Source organism: Morone saxatilis, unplaced genomic scaffold, assembly GCF_004916995.1.
Source record: "Morone saxatilis isolate NCDOM2014 unplaced genomic scaffold, NCSU_SB_2.0 Contig14, whole genome shotgun sequence".
In the NCBI taxonomy this organism is placed as follows: domain Eukaryota; kingdom Metazoa; phylum Chordata; class Actinopteri; family Moronidae; genus Morone; species Morone saxatilis.
In genome coordinates, this window is record NW_023339696.1 from 12,336,690 (window position 1) to 12,356,400 (window position 19,711).

At 40.2% G+C, this 19,711-nt stretch overlaps 1 protein-coding gene across 2 annotated transcripts in view; it reads left to right on the plus strand.

Moving 5' to 3' along the window:
- Nucleotides 1–91: 91 nt before the first annotated feature.
- Nucleotides 92–19,711, plus strand: part of abca3b (ATP-binding cassette, sub-family A (ABC1), member 3b) — a 27,947-nt gene continuing 8,327 nt past the window's right edge. Inside the window, exons 1-20 of one of the 2 annotated variants that reach the window (XM_035655409.1) lie at nt 92–394; nt 1,503–1,594; nt 4,209–4,455; nt 7,010–7,137; nt 8,551–8,716; nt 9,611–9,870; nt 9,951–10,067; nt 10,652–10,772; nt 12,678–12,851; nt 12,960–13,141; nt 14,721–14,867; nt 15,053–15,182; nt 15,268–15,422; nt 15,798–15,953; nt 16,039–16,249; nt 16,365–16,515; nt 17,036–17,134; nt 18,390–18,588; nt 18,682–18,988; nt 19,073–19,346. In XM_035655409.1, the coding sequence (XP_035511302.1) occupies nt 1,541–1,594; nt 4,209–4,455; nt 7,010–7,137; nt 8,551–8,716; nt 9,611–9,870; nt 9,951–10,067; nt 10,652–10,772; nt 12,678–12,851; nt 12,960–13,141; nt 14,721–14,867; nt 15,053–15,182; nt 15,268–15,422; nt 15,798–15,953; nt 16,039–16,249; nt 16,365–16,515; nt 17,036–17,134; nt 18,390–18,588; nt 18,682–18,988; nt 19,073–19,346 (3,278 nt within the window). In that variant the 5' untranslated portion in view covers nt 92–394; nt 1,503–1,540. Of the gene's footprint in view, nt 395–1,502; nt 1,595–4,208; nt 4,456–7,009; nt 7,138–8,550; nt 8,717–9,610; nt 9,871–9,950; nt 10,068–10,651; nt 10,773–12,677; nt 12,852–12,959; nt 13,142–14,720; nt 14,868–15,052; nt 15,183–15,267; nt 15,423–15,797; nt 15,954–16,038; nt 16,250–16,364; nt 16,516–17,035; nt 17,135–18,389; nt 18,589–18,681; nt 18,989–19,072; nt 19,347–19,711 lie in introns of those variants that run through there. The other variant, XM_035655410.1, reaches the window with a different exon arrangement.

Genomic DNA, 19,711 nt, shown 5'->3' on the forward strand with positions numbered 1-19,711 from the left:
AAAAAAATGCTTTATTTTTCAGGCACTTCTTCCAATAGGCCCAGCTGTTGAGATCACATGACACTGCTCCACTGAGATCACGTGATCCGTTTTGTTGACGGTTCATTTTGCACGATGAATTCTCCGATTTATTCAGCCGCTGGTGCAATGTCATCGCTTTGCTAGTGGACTGGAGGGTTGATAAACCTGGACAGGGTTGCGGACCTCCTTAGCTCTACTAATGCCCGCCGAGGCTCGATGGTGCCGGTGAAGGAAGAAGCCCCGCAGTGATGGTATTGTTATCGGTTTAAAGACAAAAAACAAAAAAAAGAAAGGAGGAATTGTTTTCACCTCCACCAGGAAGAGGGACCACAAGCTCGCGAAGTTCATATGCCGAAACCTGCTTGTATTCGAGGTAATTTTGACATATTTATGTCATGAAACACTACTTTGTCCCTTCAGTGGAGATTTTGAATGATTAATAGTGTGTCAAATGAAGTAATGCCGGTGAGTCAGCACATTGTATTAAGGAAATACCTAGCTTGTCCCTCAGCTCCATCATTAGCATTCATCAGAATCCTTTGGGATTGACGAGCAGGCCGATTGTCCAATCAGGAGGCCCAGAAGGCTGCTTCGGACCAATCAGAGAAGAGCTCGGCAGTTTTTTAGTTAACAAGGAATCTCACGTCTGTCATGGATTGTGTTTATTGTTCGCCACAACATACTCAGAGAGAAATGCTCCTAATATGTAGCACATGGTCTTCTGAATGCAATTTCACGGCGAATACAGTAAATTAAATTAGACCTAATGTATCATAAAGGGGTTGTAGCTACTCAGAAATGAACGGCACCAGTGTGAAATTCCCTGTACCAGTTTTATTACATTTATGAACCCGTGTGCTTTGCTGTGAAATTAAATCCAAATGAGGCAAACCTGGCTGCTGCAGCTCTATTTTTATCCCTATATCTGCTAATTTAATATTGGCAAAAGTGTATGTGCTGTTCTGTCAGCATGGCAGTTTATTAGCTGTTTTATCAGGCATATCTGTCACCATTTTATTTCCCTGTTTCAAATAAAAAACACATCTCCATTGGCTTGTCTAACTGGTTCCGGATGCCAACAACCTGTTTCTTTAGCTCATTTGCCTGTGGTTGTCTTTTTTCCTAACTGAACACATTTCCAGGCTGATATCACCCCTTTTGTTTTAAAGGACCAGTTAGACTTGTTTCCCTATCTCTATCTTATGATTTCCATCATCATTTCTCTATTTGTGTACAGTAGTTGTAGAACGTCTGACTAAAACATGCTATTTTTGATACCACTGATTGCTCAATTTCACTTCTCTTTTTTTGTTTTCTAAATTTATTCTGTAATAGAAACTGAGATCAGAAACCTTTACAGCCATCACTGCTGGTGGAGTTTCCAAAAACCTACTCTACAACTAATCTAGAGTAAAGAGAGAAAATTGTACATTTAGCTCTAACCTGAAAATAAAACGAACTCTTTTTTTCTCTGTTTCCAGCCACCGTAGAAGGCTGACTGGACTGCGTACTGTTCAAAATGGCTATTGTGCGACAGTTTGGACTACTGGTCTGGAAAAACTATCTTCAGCAGGTGAGTTGGACGGAGGTGACCCTACCCTCAGTCTGTATGTGTCCTTATTAGGTGCTGACAGTGTTTGCAACTGTGAATTGTCAGAAGTAACTGTATTTACAGAACAGAGGCCTGTATGACAGTATTTGTTAAGTTATAGGCATATAGTGCATAATAAATACAGTAAACTGACTAACAATTTGTTTTCTACAACTTATGATCTTACCCAGCTACTTGGAAACTGGTTGGCCCAGTGATATACAGCGAGGCTGTACTTTTGTTGTGTCACAGGTTCTGGCTAGGTCAACATCTTGGTAGATGTCAAATGCTTTTCCTAGCCTTATATAGCTATCTTTAGGGGGAATCACTGTTTGTTATTTTGTGGCCTTATTTGTTTTAATTGTTGGGACATAGCTCCTGAGACAAGAATGATTGCAATCAGATTTTATTTTGTGTAACCATAGATTCATGAATCCATACAGATATCTACACTTTTTTTGTGGTTATATTTCTTTTTTAATTTGTCGCAATGTAAAACATAAGAAACATAATATATATGTATAGTGTAAAATAGGAGGAAATAAATATGTAACATTTAAAAAGTTATTTATGTATTCTACATATACTACAGATACACAATGCACTCACATCAGTAGATTTCTCTGTTATAGTAGGGAATCACCTTCATATATCTATCTTCCTCTTACTTTTTCAACTGTTAAACATGTTAGGCAGGGTACACGCACACACACCATATCACAACTCATTCTCCAAGACAGACAAGGCGTCTTATGCTAGCAGTTCACTCGAGGCCTGTGCTATTGTGTAGTTCATGGAAAATCATATCCTTACATTCAGAGTCTGTCTTCAGTTTACAGAAGATAGGAAAGGAATTTTTACAATAAACAGTGTATTGCTCTGAATGGCAGCTTGCATAGTTTTGAACATTTATATCAGTTGATGGTTGCACAACGCTGCAGCTATTCAGAAATGGAATTGGCTTTCTGCTGTATAGCACGTGTGGTGTGAGGTTGTTTACTGCAACTGACTGCTGCTCCAGTTGTGGTTTTCTAAAGACTACAGAGACTCCATTAGGACCAGGCAGGAAAGAATACTGAGCATCTTTGTGTTTATTTTCTGCAGCCAAAGTGGACAAGCAACGCAGAGTGCATGTTAATCACTAAAACTGTATTGCCAAATGTAATGCATTACGACATTTTATCTTCTCAAGCAAAGTGTGGATTTATTTCTGGGCTGTAAAAGCCTGTTGTAAACTCCGATATTGGCAAAGACCTTGCATTTTTGTGTCATGCTGTTTTTTTGTCCCTGTGTTTCCTGCTCAGCTACATCAGATTTTGAGAGCTGATAAGATTTCAGTTCTTTGCATATTGTTTGTTATGAATTCTATTATTGGGCTAGTTCTTTGTTCTACAGTGGCATGTAGCCTAACAAGAGCCAAATGAAAGATGGTGTGAACTACATTGGGAATCAAAGACAATATCTGTTTTGCACATTTAAAGGAGTTCATACGAAATTATGAAATCTATTGAGCCAACCTTTTTTTTATTTCCTCAATAAAACCAGCCGTGCCCTAGTAACGGAAAAGGTTTAATTCCTGGGGGAGGTCTGGTAGGTCAGATTACCCCATTGTTTTTTTGTGCTCTATTGAGTTGCCAGTGCGCTACTCCCTGTATGTCAGAGTCCACATGGCCCTTATCGCACTGGCACTGAGCTGCCATGGCTGCCCTGACTCCTAGATACTGACACACACGCACACACACTCACTACCAGGGGTGTCATGACAAAATTTGAGACTTTGAGTTCAACAGCCCAATTGGAGTGATGCCATGATTACAGTAAACAATGTTACTACACCAACCAAACATTCAGGTCCAGGTTGACAGTTTTTATACTTACCAGTATGGACACAGTTTGCTTAATAACCAGTGTTAAGGTTCAATACGCAGCGTTACAAAACAGTATTGTTCAAATGTGGTCATAAGACCAAATTCCTTAATGCATTAAAACACACTATAAGCGTGTACCAACAGGAAATGTGTCTACTCTTATTTTCTGGTCGTTATATTTATTCCTCTAGAGTCTGATATTGGAGTCCCTCTGAGATTGAGTGTAATTTCCTGAAACTGTCCAAGTCACTTTGTGCTCCAGTCGCTCAGCAGGAGGAGGCCGTCACATAGATTAGGATTTGTTTGAACTGTCCGTGAAATCGTTTCGTTTCTGTTCTCAATAATTTGAAAAGAATACATTGATGCCCAGACCCCACCTTGACTAAAAATATTTTTATTTCATAAAATCAGGCATATTGGAGATTTTTTTTCAGCTCTGCATTGCTGTCAGTTTTGTGTCCGTTGTACATTGCACACCTGTGAAATATGGTGGCATTTCATTTTCATTGAATTAGTTTCAGTCATGAATATCCTGTCAAACATTTCAAAGTTAATCAATCTCAATACATTTCCTGTCTGTGCTTTATATTCATTAATAATTCACCCCATCTTTAAAAACTTTTTTCTTATATTCCCTAAAACCCTAAATTCCTCCTTTTTTTTTTTTTATCTGGCCTTATACATCCCTATCAAACAGATGACAGATTGTCTCTTTTCCTCCCCTGCAGAAACGTCAAATCCTGGTGACTCTGGTGGAGATACTCCTGCCTCTTCTCTTCTCCGGCATCCTCATCGTGCTACGTCAGAAGGTGCCTTTTAAGGACTACCCAAATGCCACGGTCTATGAGAGCTACGCTGTCGACATGCTACCCAATCGTTATCTTAAAAGCTTACAGCTAGCCTATGTGCCCAGTAACTCCAGTGTGGTGCGACAGGTGGCAGAGGATGTGCGAGGCAGCCTGTTCCTCTCCTCAGGTAGGTAATAGTTGGGCAGGAAATGGGCGGCAGGTTCAGTACAACAATGTTTAAAAAGCAACTCCAAATGCAGCCTGTTAGCGCAGCATAAACACTGAAAACGGGGGAAAGACCTAGCTTGGCCTGGCATGAAAGCAAATAAGCATATTTCCCAAAATGGCAAACTCTTTCTTTAGTATGGCCATTCTCTTAAGTGGAACATGTGCCACTGTTGTCCCATTCAACTGAAATCATCTGCTAACTTAAATTTGCATATTTTGCACTACATATGTCTGTATGTTGTTTGTGTATTTATGAACCACAGCCTCAGTTTTCAGAAACATACAAGGAAGTAGTACAAGGAAGTAGTAAAAGAGTAATACATTTATACCACCTAGTTTATCTTATTTTGATTGAGTTTATTGTAAAAAAAGAAATTGATGGATATTACTGATAGGACTTGTCACATCTTATTTTGCTAACATTTGAGGTAAAATATTAAATTGTTGCTTTAAAAATCTGGATTATGCTGCAGTAAAGCCTTATGTTTACATCCCCAATTTGAATTGTCTGTATCACCACAATAACAAGTCAAACAAATACCACAGCCTTGACACCACTTGTTAATTAGGACCGGGCTTGGAATACTGGTTCCTCTAGAAACACCCCTCTGGAGAGTAAACAGGCCGCACCCTAGTCTCCTGTATCAGCTGGGAGTTTAAATAGGGTAAGAAAGGAGGCTCACACACTGTAGCATATTGGCCTCCACTACACTACACACTAACTCTTTTTAATTCATACCCTCACGCACATACGTCTGCGTGACCAACTATTCAGATGAACACACAGACAAATCTGACTGACGGGTGCGCAAACAGTCTGTTTACATATTTGTTTTCACGTCGACAGGCAGTCAGCGAGATGGACAAATAGCAGCAGTGTAAGGTTGTCAGATCTGTGTAACTGCAGGTTGTCCTGTATACAGCCGTGTGAGATCCCAGCTCAGCCATTAATGAATAATTTAGCTGGTCTCAGCGTTCAGAGGGATAAGGTGTATGGGAATGATTAAGGCATGCACACAGAAAACCACCAAAATGTGACCTAAGTGTTTAGGCTAAAATAAGGGTTCTGTTCAACAGATTAAGTTGACAGCAGTTAAAAAGCAGTGTGATAAACAAATGTCATAGTTTTATATATTTTAACAACACAAGGATTGTTAAACTGGGGCGGCTAAAAATTGGCAACACATTGGCGTTTAATGCTTAACATAGCGAATTGTGAAATAGTTAATTGTGAAAAGAGATTTCCTATATTGTGTAATCTCAAAGTTTTGTTGTAGTTAAAGAGTTGTTTTGACTTCTTTTGTGTAGATCATCAGTGACAAAGGATATTGGCTTTTGTTATTACCATTCAAGCACATGGCTGTAACTAGCATTCATCACCATCATTTTCAATTAATCTTTTAAAAAAATTATAATATAAAAATATAATAATGATAACCGTAGATTGTCATCACAGGTCACTAGCGCTCAATGGGCAAGTTGGAAAATTACTGAATTTGTATGACGTCACATTTGAGAAACTGTTAAAAAACACTGTAAAGGAATTTAATCTTTTTATTGAACTGTTCAAACCATATATCCATTTCTTATAGCGAACTATTTTGACTTTCTGCTTGTTTCCTAACAAGTACCCATGAGCAGGTGTGGGCTGTCAGTGTAGATAGCTTATTTATAGGTTATTTTTTCTTAAACTTTTGGATATTTGTGGATTTATATCTTTGAGAAAATCGTTTGTATTTTTTTCTGGGCTTATTTAAATTCGTTTCACTACTCCACAATCTTTTCATGTGCCCACCTGGCACCTGCAGAAGCAACCCATACAATTAAAGTATTAAAGAAAAGCAGCTGAAATGAAGAGCAATATGTCGAGTGTGTTTGAACCAGTGTGTGTTTGTCAGCTGGTTACCCTTGACCTATTTCCCTCTGCGTCCTCTGTGTGTCTCCCTCTAAGTGTTTATTTTATGAGACTGACCCAGATTTAACCCTAAGACCAATATGTAACGCTGACATTCTTTGCCTGGCCCAGAATACCTTCAGGTATTATTAGTAGAATAAAAATTGCCATTGAGAAATCCAGTTCTGGAAAAGAGATACATTTAATCAAATATGAAAAGAGAATCTACAACAACAAATCTATTATTGTCTGGCTTTCTGTTTTCATTTGGACTGCTTGGGGTGTTTTCAAGCTGTCTGATGTTATTACTTCTTTTGTGTGTTTCAGCTTTTATGTGTATCTCTTCCCCTTTTTTGTGTGATCTAGTGCCTGCATCACAGAACGCATGTATGTTGGTGTATTCAAGTGTACTTATTTTTTTTTTAATATTTTACCTGTGGAATTGACAATATTGGCCACAGAATTCAGTATGCTAACTTTCTGGCTGTCAGTGAGAGTAGCGAGCGCCAAGGTCGCGCCATGAGAAGGGCGTGAAAACAGACGTACGTGAGATGAATACCACCCCACAACTAATGTAATGTTCTCTGTATCTGTGTGTGTGCGTATGTTTCTTCCCTAGTGCGTGGCTTTGAGACAGAGGAGCACTTTGAAGACTATGTGAGAAATGACCCTCTGTCAGGAAAGCTGCTGGCTGCTGTGGTGTTTGAGCACCCCTTCACCCATGATGATGAACCTCTGCCCGCAAAGGTAAAAGGCACACACACTGTCACACACTGTAGCAGGTTGATGGTTGGTTCTTGCACCTTCGGAGCGGGTGCAACTGCATTGCAGAGTGGTAAACTCAGCTTGTCTGTATTTGAACAAAAGCATAATGACACTGTAGCATACTGTTTTTGTTTTCCTGATCTCAGTGTAAGGGTGAATTAATATTTTCCTATTACAGTCTGTAATCGCTTTGTTCTGCTCCCTGAAACGCTGTTTGTTTATTTTAATTTACTTTACTTTTTTTTGGCCAACTAGAAGGAAGTCTTAGGGCTCATGTTTTAATCAGTTTTATTACAAAACAAAGTAGGGCATAGCAACTGTTTGTTATGATATGATTATAGATTAGAAGGATGTTTGATTTAATGTGAAGTAGATCTTTCCATGTAGCAGGAAAAGCCTGACAGAGGACAGATGAATTCACAGGTTCCTACAGTGTGATCCCACTGCATATGATGGAAAAGTCTGACATACTTAATAGGCTAGAAGGCTTCAGACAGCTTGAAACTCGCTGGGGGAGAGAGAGATGTACTCCCCCATCTTTGAGTGCACCATCTTCCCATATTTATAAACACATTTCTATTCACTTGTATTCTATTTGCCTGTCTCCCTCTGCCTCTCAAATTAATTCAATTCAGCTTTATTGTGCTTGTAGAAAGCTGTCCTTGCTGCCAGAGGGATAAAACCATAGACGTAAATACACAAAAGTTGATGAAACAAAGCATAAGACACAAGCAACTCTTTATTTCTTTCATTTGCTTTATGTTTTCTCTCTTTGTTACTCACATAGTCATAGTCAAAACAGTTCAGCCAAAGAAAGAGAAGCCTGAGTCTTTGTTGGAATGATTGACGTGGCATTGATTTTGTGTCAAAGTCTGCGACTTTTGTAGTAGTACAAAATGAATGAAAACAGTTCTAAAAATCTTAGAAATTATCTACAAAAATAAGTACATTTGTATTTGTACACAAACAACATACAGACAAATGATGTATACTATCCTATTCAATTGTTTGTTTTAATTATTTTGTGACAATAGTGATAATAAACAAATTGAAATAATTATGTTTTTTGTTGAAATGAACAAAGAATAACAGGAATACGCTTTCTGGTGTATACTGTATATCTGTCAACAGTAGGTCCCAAATATTTCATTATCATATTTCATCATTATCCTAAAACGAAACGTATAACTCTTTCATTCACTGCCCAGTGTAGGCTTATTTATTACTTAGTTGATTTATTCCCTCCACAACAAACTGACTAAGTGGGATGCAGCTGCACTGCTTGAAGCCAAGTTGATAAAGAGATCTGATTTGTGTAAAATTCACACCACACCACTCCACTCGGCTTGGCTCAGGTCCACTAAGTCTGTTCTCTTTTTGCACCCTCACGTACAGGTGAGCTACCATCTGCGTTTCACCTTCACCCCACGCAACGCCCCGATCAAGGAGAAGTCAGAGCTGAACCCAAACAGTGACCTGGACTGGCACACGCTCAGCCTCTATCCCCTCTTCCAACTGCCAGGGCCGAGGGAGCAGTATGACAAGGAGGGGGGCACGCCTGGTGAGAGCCATCATCTCTATTCTTAAAATACTTTACATTTCTTAGAAGTCTTATTCCAGTTAGACAGAGAATATAATTGATGAAAAGCACTTATTTTCCACAATCTCTGGGGTGAGAGCCCTCTCTCTCCAGGCTGTGTTTCCATAGCAACCCCGGCCCTACACATCTTTGGCATGATCATCGTTGTCTAGTTTTAACACTATGAGGATGCATTGTGCCCTCACATCATTTGTGATGTGTCAGGCATTGTTCAGGAGGCATCAGATACTCTTAACTTTATCTTCACATTTGTCACCTCTAATTGTTTGATTTGACAAATTTAAATGAGGTGATTGTGATGGAAATCTCTGAAAAAGATTAATCACTCGTACTCGAAGAAGAGTTCAGGAAACCTTGGCAACTTACATAGCAGAATTTATTGAGGCTCGGCCGAGGAGAATAAGAGCAGCACTAAATGTGAACCACAGTGTAATGCCAACCCAATTCTGAAACTAACCTTAGATGATGAATTTGGGAATAGATAACACTGCTGTCCCCCAAAAAAGCCCAGACCAAAAGTTCCAAGTTGAGTGTAACTATAATGGGACAAAAGATGAAGTCATCCTCACAGCATAATAGAACTGACAAGCTTTTACAGTCGCATGAATATTGATTTCCAACCTCCACATGCATAATAACTCACGACTGCAGCTCCACTTTTGTTCCTCAAGGCCTCTTGCCCATTTTAACGTTAACTTTGAAAGTTACAAGGACTTTCCTTCATGGAACAAGTCATTTTGTAAATAGGGTTGTGCCATGAGTCAGTTTCTGGACCGGGATTAATGCTGATATAATGGCAGTATTAACATATTTCTTCAGTGTTATATATCTTCTATATCTCTTTTCTCTTTTAAGGTTATTTCCGAGAGGGATTCCTGGCTGTACAGCATGCGGTTGACCGAGCCATCATGCGCTCCTACAACAGAACTGCGGCTGCCTCTCTGCTGCGACAGATCAGAGTGGTCTTGTCACGCTTTCCTTATCCTGCCTTTATATACGACGTCTTCATCCTGGCCATTCAGAACCAACTGCCCCTACTGCTGGTGCTCAGCTTTACCTACACCTCCCTCAACATAGTTCGAGCCGTGGTGCAGGAGAAGGAAAGGAAGCTCAAGGTGCGTTTGTGTCTCTATATGGGCTGTAATAAAAAAGGACTACCTGGTCCTTAATCTCTACCTTTTCTTGTCTATTTCAGGAGTACATGAGGATGATGGGTCTCAGCAACTGGCTCCACTGGAGCGCCTGGTTTCTCATGTTCTTCCTCTTCCTCTCCATTTCAATCTTTTTTGTCACTCTGCTCCTCTGTATCCAGGTGAGTTTGTTTTACAAATCATTGTTACATAAGCCACATTCCAGCACGTAATGCCTTCACCACATATTTAAGCAGTTTCTTAGATAAGTAGAAGGTAATACAATATCATTGTCTACAGTAGTGTTTTAGTGGAAACTATCAGTATGTATTTATTTAGCGTACAAATATGTAGCTAAGCCATAGCTCTCAAAGCAATACTTCATACAGTGTCATAAGCCATGAGAGGCAGTACTTTTAAAATGGTTTCGAAACAACTAAAACCAAGAGGAAAAACAGAGACTGGCTGTAAAGCAAATGATCAAATAGCAAATGAAACAAATGATTTCAATTATAATTATAATATGTAATTATAATTAACAGTTCATAATAATTAGATCATATTTTTGATTATATTATATTATATTATATTATATTTTATATATATATATATATATATATATATAAAAATATATATTATATAGATGGATAGATAGATAGATAGATGGATTCGATTATTTTTCATTTTTGGTTTAGGGGATATAAATGTGCCTCAGCATGTCATAATAGAGCGATGAAACTGTCTGTTTTATAACTATTGTTTTTAGGTGAGCCCAAACGGAGCAGTGCTATCCTACAGTGACCCCACACTGGTCTTTTTCTTCCTGCTTGTGTTCACCGTGGCCACCATCAACTTCAGCTTCATGATCAGTACCTTCTTCTCACGAGGTGTGTGTTTCTGTCTCTGTCCACTCTTTTCTGTACTATCCAGTGTGCGTGGTGAGATGCCCTTTACTCAACACTCTAAATTTCAGCAAAATGGAGCCAGACAGTTTTGCAGCATTGTTTGTTCTCTCAAATGAAGGTCAGAGTGTCTGTTGTTTGCTTTGCTCCCTCCTCTTAGCTGGTCCAAAACATAAAAGCAGCAATAAAAGGCACATGAGCTATAAAACACACTTTTTAACGACACAAAAATCTGCACAGAGAAGAGCTATGCTGTCATGTTGACTAGACAAAAACAGATAAATACCACTGGTGACTAGTTGTATTGATAAACTATGAGAGTGTTAATATTTAAGTCATGTAATTACTGATACTTTAATTCTATTTTGGCTGTTGCTGTAGGTTTCTTGTATTAAGTAGGTCAGAGCTCCTCCGTTTTCAGCCACATGAAGTTACAGCGCTCTGTCCGTCCTGAACATAGACAATAAAGAAAGCTATTTAAACCCCATCTCTCCTTTGTCATGATCCTCCTCTCTTTCCCTCTTTGCACCATCTCTCATTCAGAGCTTTTCATTCAGACCAGCATCCATCTTCTTTTAACTTTCCCCAACAAAGCAGCTCAGGTTACAAGTGCTCGTTGGACTCGGTTTTATACAGCCTTTTGCAAAGCAGATGCACATAAACATTGACTAATTTGCCAGCCACGCTGTAGTTCATGTTGTTCTTTGGCTGTTGGTAATGATTATTATTAAGCCTTTTGTCCACAGGGGGTTAGTTGAGGAGAAAAGAGACTTAAAATCCTCTGTTTTGTGTTGAATCTCTGTTTCCACGAATCATGTCGTATATCTAACTCTAAGTAATGTAATGTGTTCTGTCACCTGCCCAGACAGTTTTTCCTGTTTTGCTTTGACATAATGAGGCAAGGAACCTTAGGTGTCAAATCTTGTTCTTCTCTTTCTTCTTCCCACTTTCCCTGTCATTCCTCAGCCTGGCCTGTCTTCGGTCTAAGAATAATTCTGTAATATTTCACAGACTGACTAAAGTCATTAAAAATTGTGTCAATTGCTGCTGAATTTACTGAAATTGTGAGCTGAGGAAACCACATCATCATGTTGTTTTCCCCGTGACACCACGCATAAACACAAAAGTTCATTATAAACTGTAATGACTCTGAACCCCAGCTAGGTTCAAGGGTTTCTTTATTGGGATGATTTGTATACTGAAGAGGGAAGAGGCAGTAATGAGAGGCTTTTACAGAAAATCGAACCAAACCAATAGAGAGGATCCTTCAGTGCTGTCCTCTGCCATTTTCATCAACAAAGACGTGCTCTTTTTCTCTCCTGGCTGTCTTTGTGTGAGCAGCTGTCTGGATACTTCTCCCCTCCCACTGGTGTGCTTTTTAGGAATAGATAATGGTACTTAATCAATGCATGTTCCACACAGGCTCAAAATGTCACATTGTCTGCCACAAGTGCTCTTTTGAGAGGTCTTGTCACATTGCTCTGAAATGAAGGCAAAAACAGCCCTGAAAATCTTTCATTCGCCTCATCCACGGTATTCAACTTTCTTCCCCATTTCTCCCCCAGCTCTCATTTGTTCTCCCCAATGCTTCATCTGAACAGTACACACAGACTTGCTCTGTGAATCACGCCAATGGGGTTCACAGAAAAAGTAGTTCTCTTCACATAGCAGTTTACCTGTTAGCCCTTGTGTAGGTCTACAAAGGCAAAACTGTATGTTTGAGCAATGCTCTTCTTCTGTAACTGTGGCAACAAACACAAGTGACAAGAGCTGTGATTACACTCAATTCACTGTATTTTCTTTGTCAACCCTCATATTATTTAAGGCTGCATGAGTTTTGATATTGTTCAGCATCCCCTCAACCTCTCATTCTTTTCTGTCTAACTCCAGCCAATGTGGCGGCAGCCGCGGGTGGGTTTATCTATTTCCTGAGCTACTTGCCTTATTTGTTCCTGTGGCCTCGCTACGACTTACTAACCCATGCCCAAAAGGTGTCAGCCTGCCTCATCTCCAACGTGGCCATGGCCATGGGATCTCAACTCATAGGAATGTTTGAAGGCAAAGGTAAGACTGAAGGTTATGGTGAAAGTGAATTTAGTCAACTACAATCCACCGATTTTGGACTCTCTGGGTATTTTAGGAAGTCAGGGTCAATTTCTGTTTCTTTTATAGGTACAGGAATCCAGTGGTCAAACTTGTTTGACTCTGTAACGGTGGATGATGACTTCTCCATGGCCCAGGTGTTGGGCTTGCTGCTGTTTGACTCTGTGCTCTACTGGTTGGTGGCCTGGTACATGGAGGCAGTGTTTCCTGGGGAGTACGGAGTGCCTCTACCGTCTTACTTTTTTGCACTGGTAAGCTTCAACACTACTTGCATGCACACACACACACACACACACACACTCACTGGGGATGTAACCAAACACAGATTCGTTAGTGGAATGAAAAATGAAAAAGATAATGCATTCAAAAGCGCTACAAATGTTTAAGATAATTGCAGTTATCTGATCATTTTGTCCCTCCTCACAGTGTCTTTAGTCTCCACAGCACTGTCAGTTAGTAATTCAAACTTAAAAGAACTAAACCAAAAACAAAAAAGGGTGTGCAAACAGAATATCGCCTAATCATCAGGTTGGTTATTGTCATCACATTTCCCAGTAACCCATTTCCCAATGATGCTTGTCACATTTCAGACCATATGTATTTATTTAATACTGTTTAAATTTATATGTTGAACTTGTGATATTTGATATTTTGCATAAATATAGAAATACACTCACATTTTCTCAAATATAATTCTGGGAGTTTGGTCTGAAAACTTCGTTCACTGAGTGTTTTTCTGAGCAAATATATGTGCAAGTCTTCTTAGTTTGGAGGAGAAAACACTGTTTATATAAGGTATGCGGCAATAGCAATCAAAGAATTGTTAAGAGATAAGGATACAGATACAGAAAGTGGCTTTGTTTTAAGGGGCAAACACATTAATACCTTCTACTTATTTACCTGAATCAGGGATATGATACCTAATGCTACTAGTGCAATAAAAAGGAAATGACAGCTCACCAGCTTCCCATCTATGAACAGTGCAAATAGTGTTTTTTGAAAGGTGAACCTTGCCTCTGACGTGGCTTTTACATTGTGGTTTGCAGTTAAAGACACATTATTATGGGAGCAAATGCTGCAAGTAGGTGGTGTTAAGCACTTATAGCAATAGAGAAAAAATTGCCTGAGATTAAAGAAATTGCTCTGATATAATGACAGTGGAGGGGTTTGAAAATGTGAGGTCACAACATACTGGTCAAAGGAAGTCTTTGGGTTGAACTGGCCAGAATAACAGGAAGTGTCTGACTCTGTCCAGCCAACACAAATAAAGTTTATCTTTCTAACAACTATAGATGATGATGAAATAGCGTGCCTCACACACACACAAAAATAAACTCATGTTAACCCATTTCCCAGTAATCAGGAATTTAAAAGACTGCCAGCAGGGTGTGGCTAAGATGCTGACGCACTTTATGTCCATTGTGTGTGTAAGATGCTGTTTCTACAATGTAGAAAGTGGAGATCTGATTCTGGTTTTTAGGAAGTTCACCAGAGGGAGGTTCGGTCAGGAAACGATTCCCTCTAATGTAGAGTATACATGAACAATGTTAATGTCAGCCCACTTTCTCTTTCTTCTGTTTTATGAATGATTGTGTTCCTCTGCTTCCTTTGTTGCATCCTGTAATTACCTTTATTCATTGGGAAAAAAGTTAGAAATATACAGTAGGTGGAGTACATGATTTTTTGTTTTTAATTCTGTAAAATATCTTGTGGAAATATGCTTGAAATGAATACTGGAATTACAGGGTACTATTTTATACTGCCTTTTTACGAAGGCCAGTTTCCTACCTCTGTCTATCCCTCACTTTCCTTCAATCTCCTTATCTGCAGCCTTCATACTGGTGCAGCAGTCCGCGCATGGCTTTGGTGAATGAGAAAGAGGAAGAGGAGGATGCAGAAAAGGCTCTGAAAGGGGAGTTTATAGAGGAGGAGCCAGCTGGACTAGTCTCCGGGATCAAGATTAAACACCTGGCTAAGGTGAGCAGCAAAACGGATGCTATGACCCACAGGGTCAACGTTTACACCTCCTGTAAAAGGGTGCAGATGGTGGAAATTTTCAAAAAATTACAGTCATTAAAGATTCTACTGCAGAAGTTAAATTCCCCTATGCCTTTTTTGCTCGGGTAATGCGTGTAAACGCTTTGGGTTTATCTTCTCAACAGGAATTCAGAGTGAGCAACAAGACGCGGCAGGCTGTGCGGGATCTTACGTTGAACATGTTCGAGGGACAGATCACGGTGCTCCTAGGACACAACGGTGCTGGGAAGACCACAACACTGTCAATGCTTACAGGTGACCAGCTTAAACAGCCAATGTGCACACAATGAAACATAGATGCCACCTAAATCTTAAGTCAACTAAATGCTTGTGCTTGCAGGGCTATATCCCCCCACCAGTGGCAGGGCCTATATCAACGGATACGACATCTGTCAGGACATGGCTCTGATCCGACGCAGTCTGGGACTCTGTCCCCAGCATGACGTACTGTTTGATAACCTCACTGTCAGAGAGCACCTGCTCTTCTACGCACAGGTACCCACACTATCATGCACTCACGACTCTATTCTCCTGTTTGTTCATTGTTGATAGAGATGTTTTTAAAATTATTTTTTATTATTATAAGTATGTTCATGTTATTACCATATACATATATCTCCATAACTATCATTCGTTGCTGAAGTTTCCTGTACAAGTAAATAGAGATTTAGTTTAATCTGTATTTGTCCAGGTTAGTATCACTGAGAGCAATATGTAAGCTTAGCTTTCTTTCTAAAAATGCTTTAGGATATTAGGAGTCCAGCTTACTGTACTTTAAGAAAAGAAAGTTATCCACTCTTGATATCATTGGGGATTGCATGCTGGGAGTTTGGACAAGAGTTTATGTGGCGTGTTTATCTGCTTAACCAGCTGAAAGGCTACTCCAAAGACAAGATTCCTGATGAGGTTGACCGGACAATCCGTATCCTGAACCTTGAGGACAAGCGACAGGCTCGCTCCAAGACCCTCTCTGGTGGCATGAAGAGAAAACTCTCAATTGGCATTGCCCTCATTGGAGACTCCAAGGTAAAGAATTTCATTAGCATTATTCACTGTGATTCCTTTTGTGCCATCCATGTTTTATCTCATCCCTAACTTCATCTGTCTGCAGGTGGTAATGTTAGATGAGCCCACATCAGGCATGGACCCATCAGCTCGACGTGCCACCTGGGACCTTCTGCAAGGGGAGAAGCGCGGTCGAACCATCCTGCTCACCACACACTTTATGGACGAGGCTGACCTGCTCGGCGACCGCATCGCCATCATGGCAGGAGGAGAGCTGCAGTGCTGCGGGTCACCACTTTTCCTTAAGAACAAATATGGTGAGTGGAGTTGAAAAACTGCAGCTGGGTGAACAATTGACATTGACAAGATGTCATTCTCGGATTTGACGGCTATGTAATATGTACAAGCCTGTTTCTTTTCTTCTGCTCCCAGGTGCTGGCTACCACATGGTGATAGTAAAGGATGCTCTTTGTAATGTGTCTGAGATCACCCGCCTCGTCCACATGTATGTTCCTAATGCCACAATGGAGAGCAGTGCTGGGGCTGAGCTCTCTTACATCTTGCCCAAAGAAAGCACCAGCAAGTGAGTCATTCAGATCTTTTGTCATAAGTCGGGGTGGAAAAGGGTGAAATGGCCGTAAGGGGAGAAAGACCATTGACTAGAAGGGACACCTGCTGACCAACCACAAAATGGATCAATGCATTTATAAAATAACTGACAGCATTACATTGTACATTGTGTTTTTCTTTTTACTGTTTTAGAGTAATACTCATAAAAACATTTTTTAAAATCAGTGCGGTAAACATACTAAAATCTATTTCTTATCTATCACCTTTAAGTTTTTCTCTCCTTCCAGGTTTTTTATCTTTTACAGCCACCTCTCCTATCACCTTTTATATGTTCTTTTTATATTCAGAAAAATCTATATCCTCCACACACAGATTTCAGGCAGAACAATGTATGACTCTTTTTCAAAACACAGTGGAGTTAAATTTGGCAATTTAACACTCATCAAGAGCTTATGTTGTAGTTTTGGGGGATAGCATTTCTCCCACTGTGAGATAGTGTGTAATCTGTTTCCCTGATGCACTTTTTCTCTCAGGTTTGAGCTGCTGTTTGCTGAGCTGGAGATGAACAGAGAGGAGCTGGGCATCGCCAGCTATGGAGCTTCAGTAACCACTATGGAAGAAGTTTTTCTCAGGTAGGAGGAATATGATATGGGCGAATGCGATTTCAAATTTTCTGTATCTGACTTAAGGAGAAACTCTCCTTTAGCTCGGCACATTTTCAGTTATGCAGCAATTGAAGCCACTGCACTGATAGAAGTCATTGTGATGGTCAAGAAGAAACAGTTTAATACAGAAGAAAGTAGGTTCCTTATACTACTTAAGTTAAAAAAGCCAGACATAGCTTTGCAATCATGCAAGCATTTTCAGTTTTGTTAACATGCAAACCAGTGCTCTGGCTCATATGTACGCCTTCTCTTCTTTGCACATACATCTCAGTCCCAGCTGCCTACTGTTCACTGAGCCGTTATTCCTGCTTCCCTGTGGACTCGATATGTGTATCTGTGGCAACGAGCACAAGAGTGCTTCCGCGGTGGACAGCTAGCGCTGCATGCTACTTCTACCAGCCCAAGTGTATGACCTCGTAATTGCTGCTGCCAAGAATGTTTGTCTCACAGGCCTTGTTATTTACAAGTCACTAAGAGTCTATCAGTGTATTCTGGCCTTAAACACTATACACCAAACATCAAGTACAACACCAAGAAAAGCTGCTGTTTGAACATTTAGTCATTTAGCTCTCTTCTAGTGTTCAGTATTTTGCAGCCAAGTAAAATGTCTTATAAGTTAGATATTACACTGCTACAGATATTAAATTATTCATTAATACCAAATGAAATACTGTGTAGAGATATAAAACATCTGATAACCAAGCATTTAAAACTATATCATGTAGTTTTGTCATTTTGAGTTTCCACAGTTTAGCAGGCTTACACATACTGATAATTTCTTTTGTTCATAAATGTATTATTACAATCCATGGTAAGAGGTATAGAAAGGATAGAGATAGATAGATAGATAGAAAAGACTTGTAGGAAGATCTAACTAGGCTCACAAAGGCACAAAGGGTGTTTAATATAATTGGACCGGCCCTCCTGTGGAGGTGCCTTGATTAGATGGTCTCACTGATAATTTAAATATAAGGACCAGAAATAACTTAATTTACGAGCAGCCCTGCCTTTCTTCGCCTTTCTGAGCTGCTGAGGAAAGAACAATAGACAGAGGACATTTTATAGATGCATTTTCTTTTTTTACAAATCATGACAATTTCTAAGCTTTACTTGAGTCTCCAATTTCAGCAAAGATTTTATTAAATGGAACTGTTGGTTGGTTGCTGAGAAACTGAACTTCCAGTAAGTTGGTAGATAACCACAGGTTGATTTGTGTGTTCAGAGTGGGAAAGCTGGTGGATTCTAGTTTGGACATCCAGGCAATCCAGCTGCCAGCCCTGCAGTACCAACATGAGAGACGCTCCCATGACTGGACCACGGATGACGCCAGCAGCCTCAGCGGCATGACCGATGTCACCGACTTCACAGATAGCGGCACACTCATCTCAGAGGACTGCTCTAACATCAAGCTTAACACCGGGGTGAGATAAAGAGGAAGCAAACTCATGCTTGTCATGTTTACTGCATATCATTCGTAACACTCAAATTTCACTTCCCCTTGTCTCTCCTATCAGGTCAGATTATACCTGCAACAGTTCTATGCCATGTTCCTGAAGAGGGCGCTGTATAGCTGGAGAAACTGGAAGGTGATGGTGGCTCAGTTCCTGGTCCCTTTGGTCTTCACAGTTGTGGCCTTAGTTGTGGCACGCACTTTTCCAAATCACCAGGACGCTCCACAGCTGAGGCTGGCACTCAGCCGCTATGGTCACACCAAGGTCCCTATGGCTCTGCAGCCTGGGCCAGGGCCCCTGTCCTCTGCCCTGGCAAATACATACAGCTCGCAGCTCTCTGCCCAGCTAGGCCAACTCATCAACATTACAGGTAAGCATAGTGACAGAGACACAGACTTGGCTTGACTACTTAGCTGAGTATTTACTGACCGTGTACCCTTTTTCTCTGAATCAGACTTTACTGATTACATCCTGACCCAGGCAGAGGAAGAAGGCGGCAGCTTTAATGAGCGCTGTGTGGTGGGTGCTGCTTTCCGTGGCAGAAGCAGCCATTATGTTGAAGCAACAGCCTACTTCAACAACGAGGGCTATCATACACCCGCCACAGCTCTCATGATGGTGGACAATGCCCTGTTCAAACTTCTAGCAGGGCCGAATGCTTCGATCCAGACGGGCAATTACCCCATGCCACGCAACCTGTCTGAGATCGCCCGGAGCCAGCTCACAGAGTGAGTGGAGGGGAAGGGTGGATAGGATTTGGTTATTATCAAGTAAAAAGAGAAAAGGTGTGGCTCTATTTATCTTTAGCAAGTGCAGTTACATGCAATGCACTTGTTGCCATCATGTAAAAATATGACGTTTTCCAAGGGATTATTATTTATTCTGCATGACATAAAAGGATACATTTCATATATTAAAGTCCGTCAATTCTGTTGCCCCAGTAATCTCGTTTCCATGTAATTCATCAGAGGTTAAAGTATGAATTAAACATTTCTGGGGAAACTCCAAACTTATACCAAAAGGGATATATTTAATATAGATTTAATATCATACTGCCATCTGATTTATTGAGGTCTGCATTAGTCTTAATTTG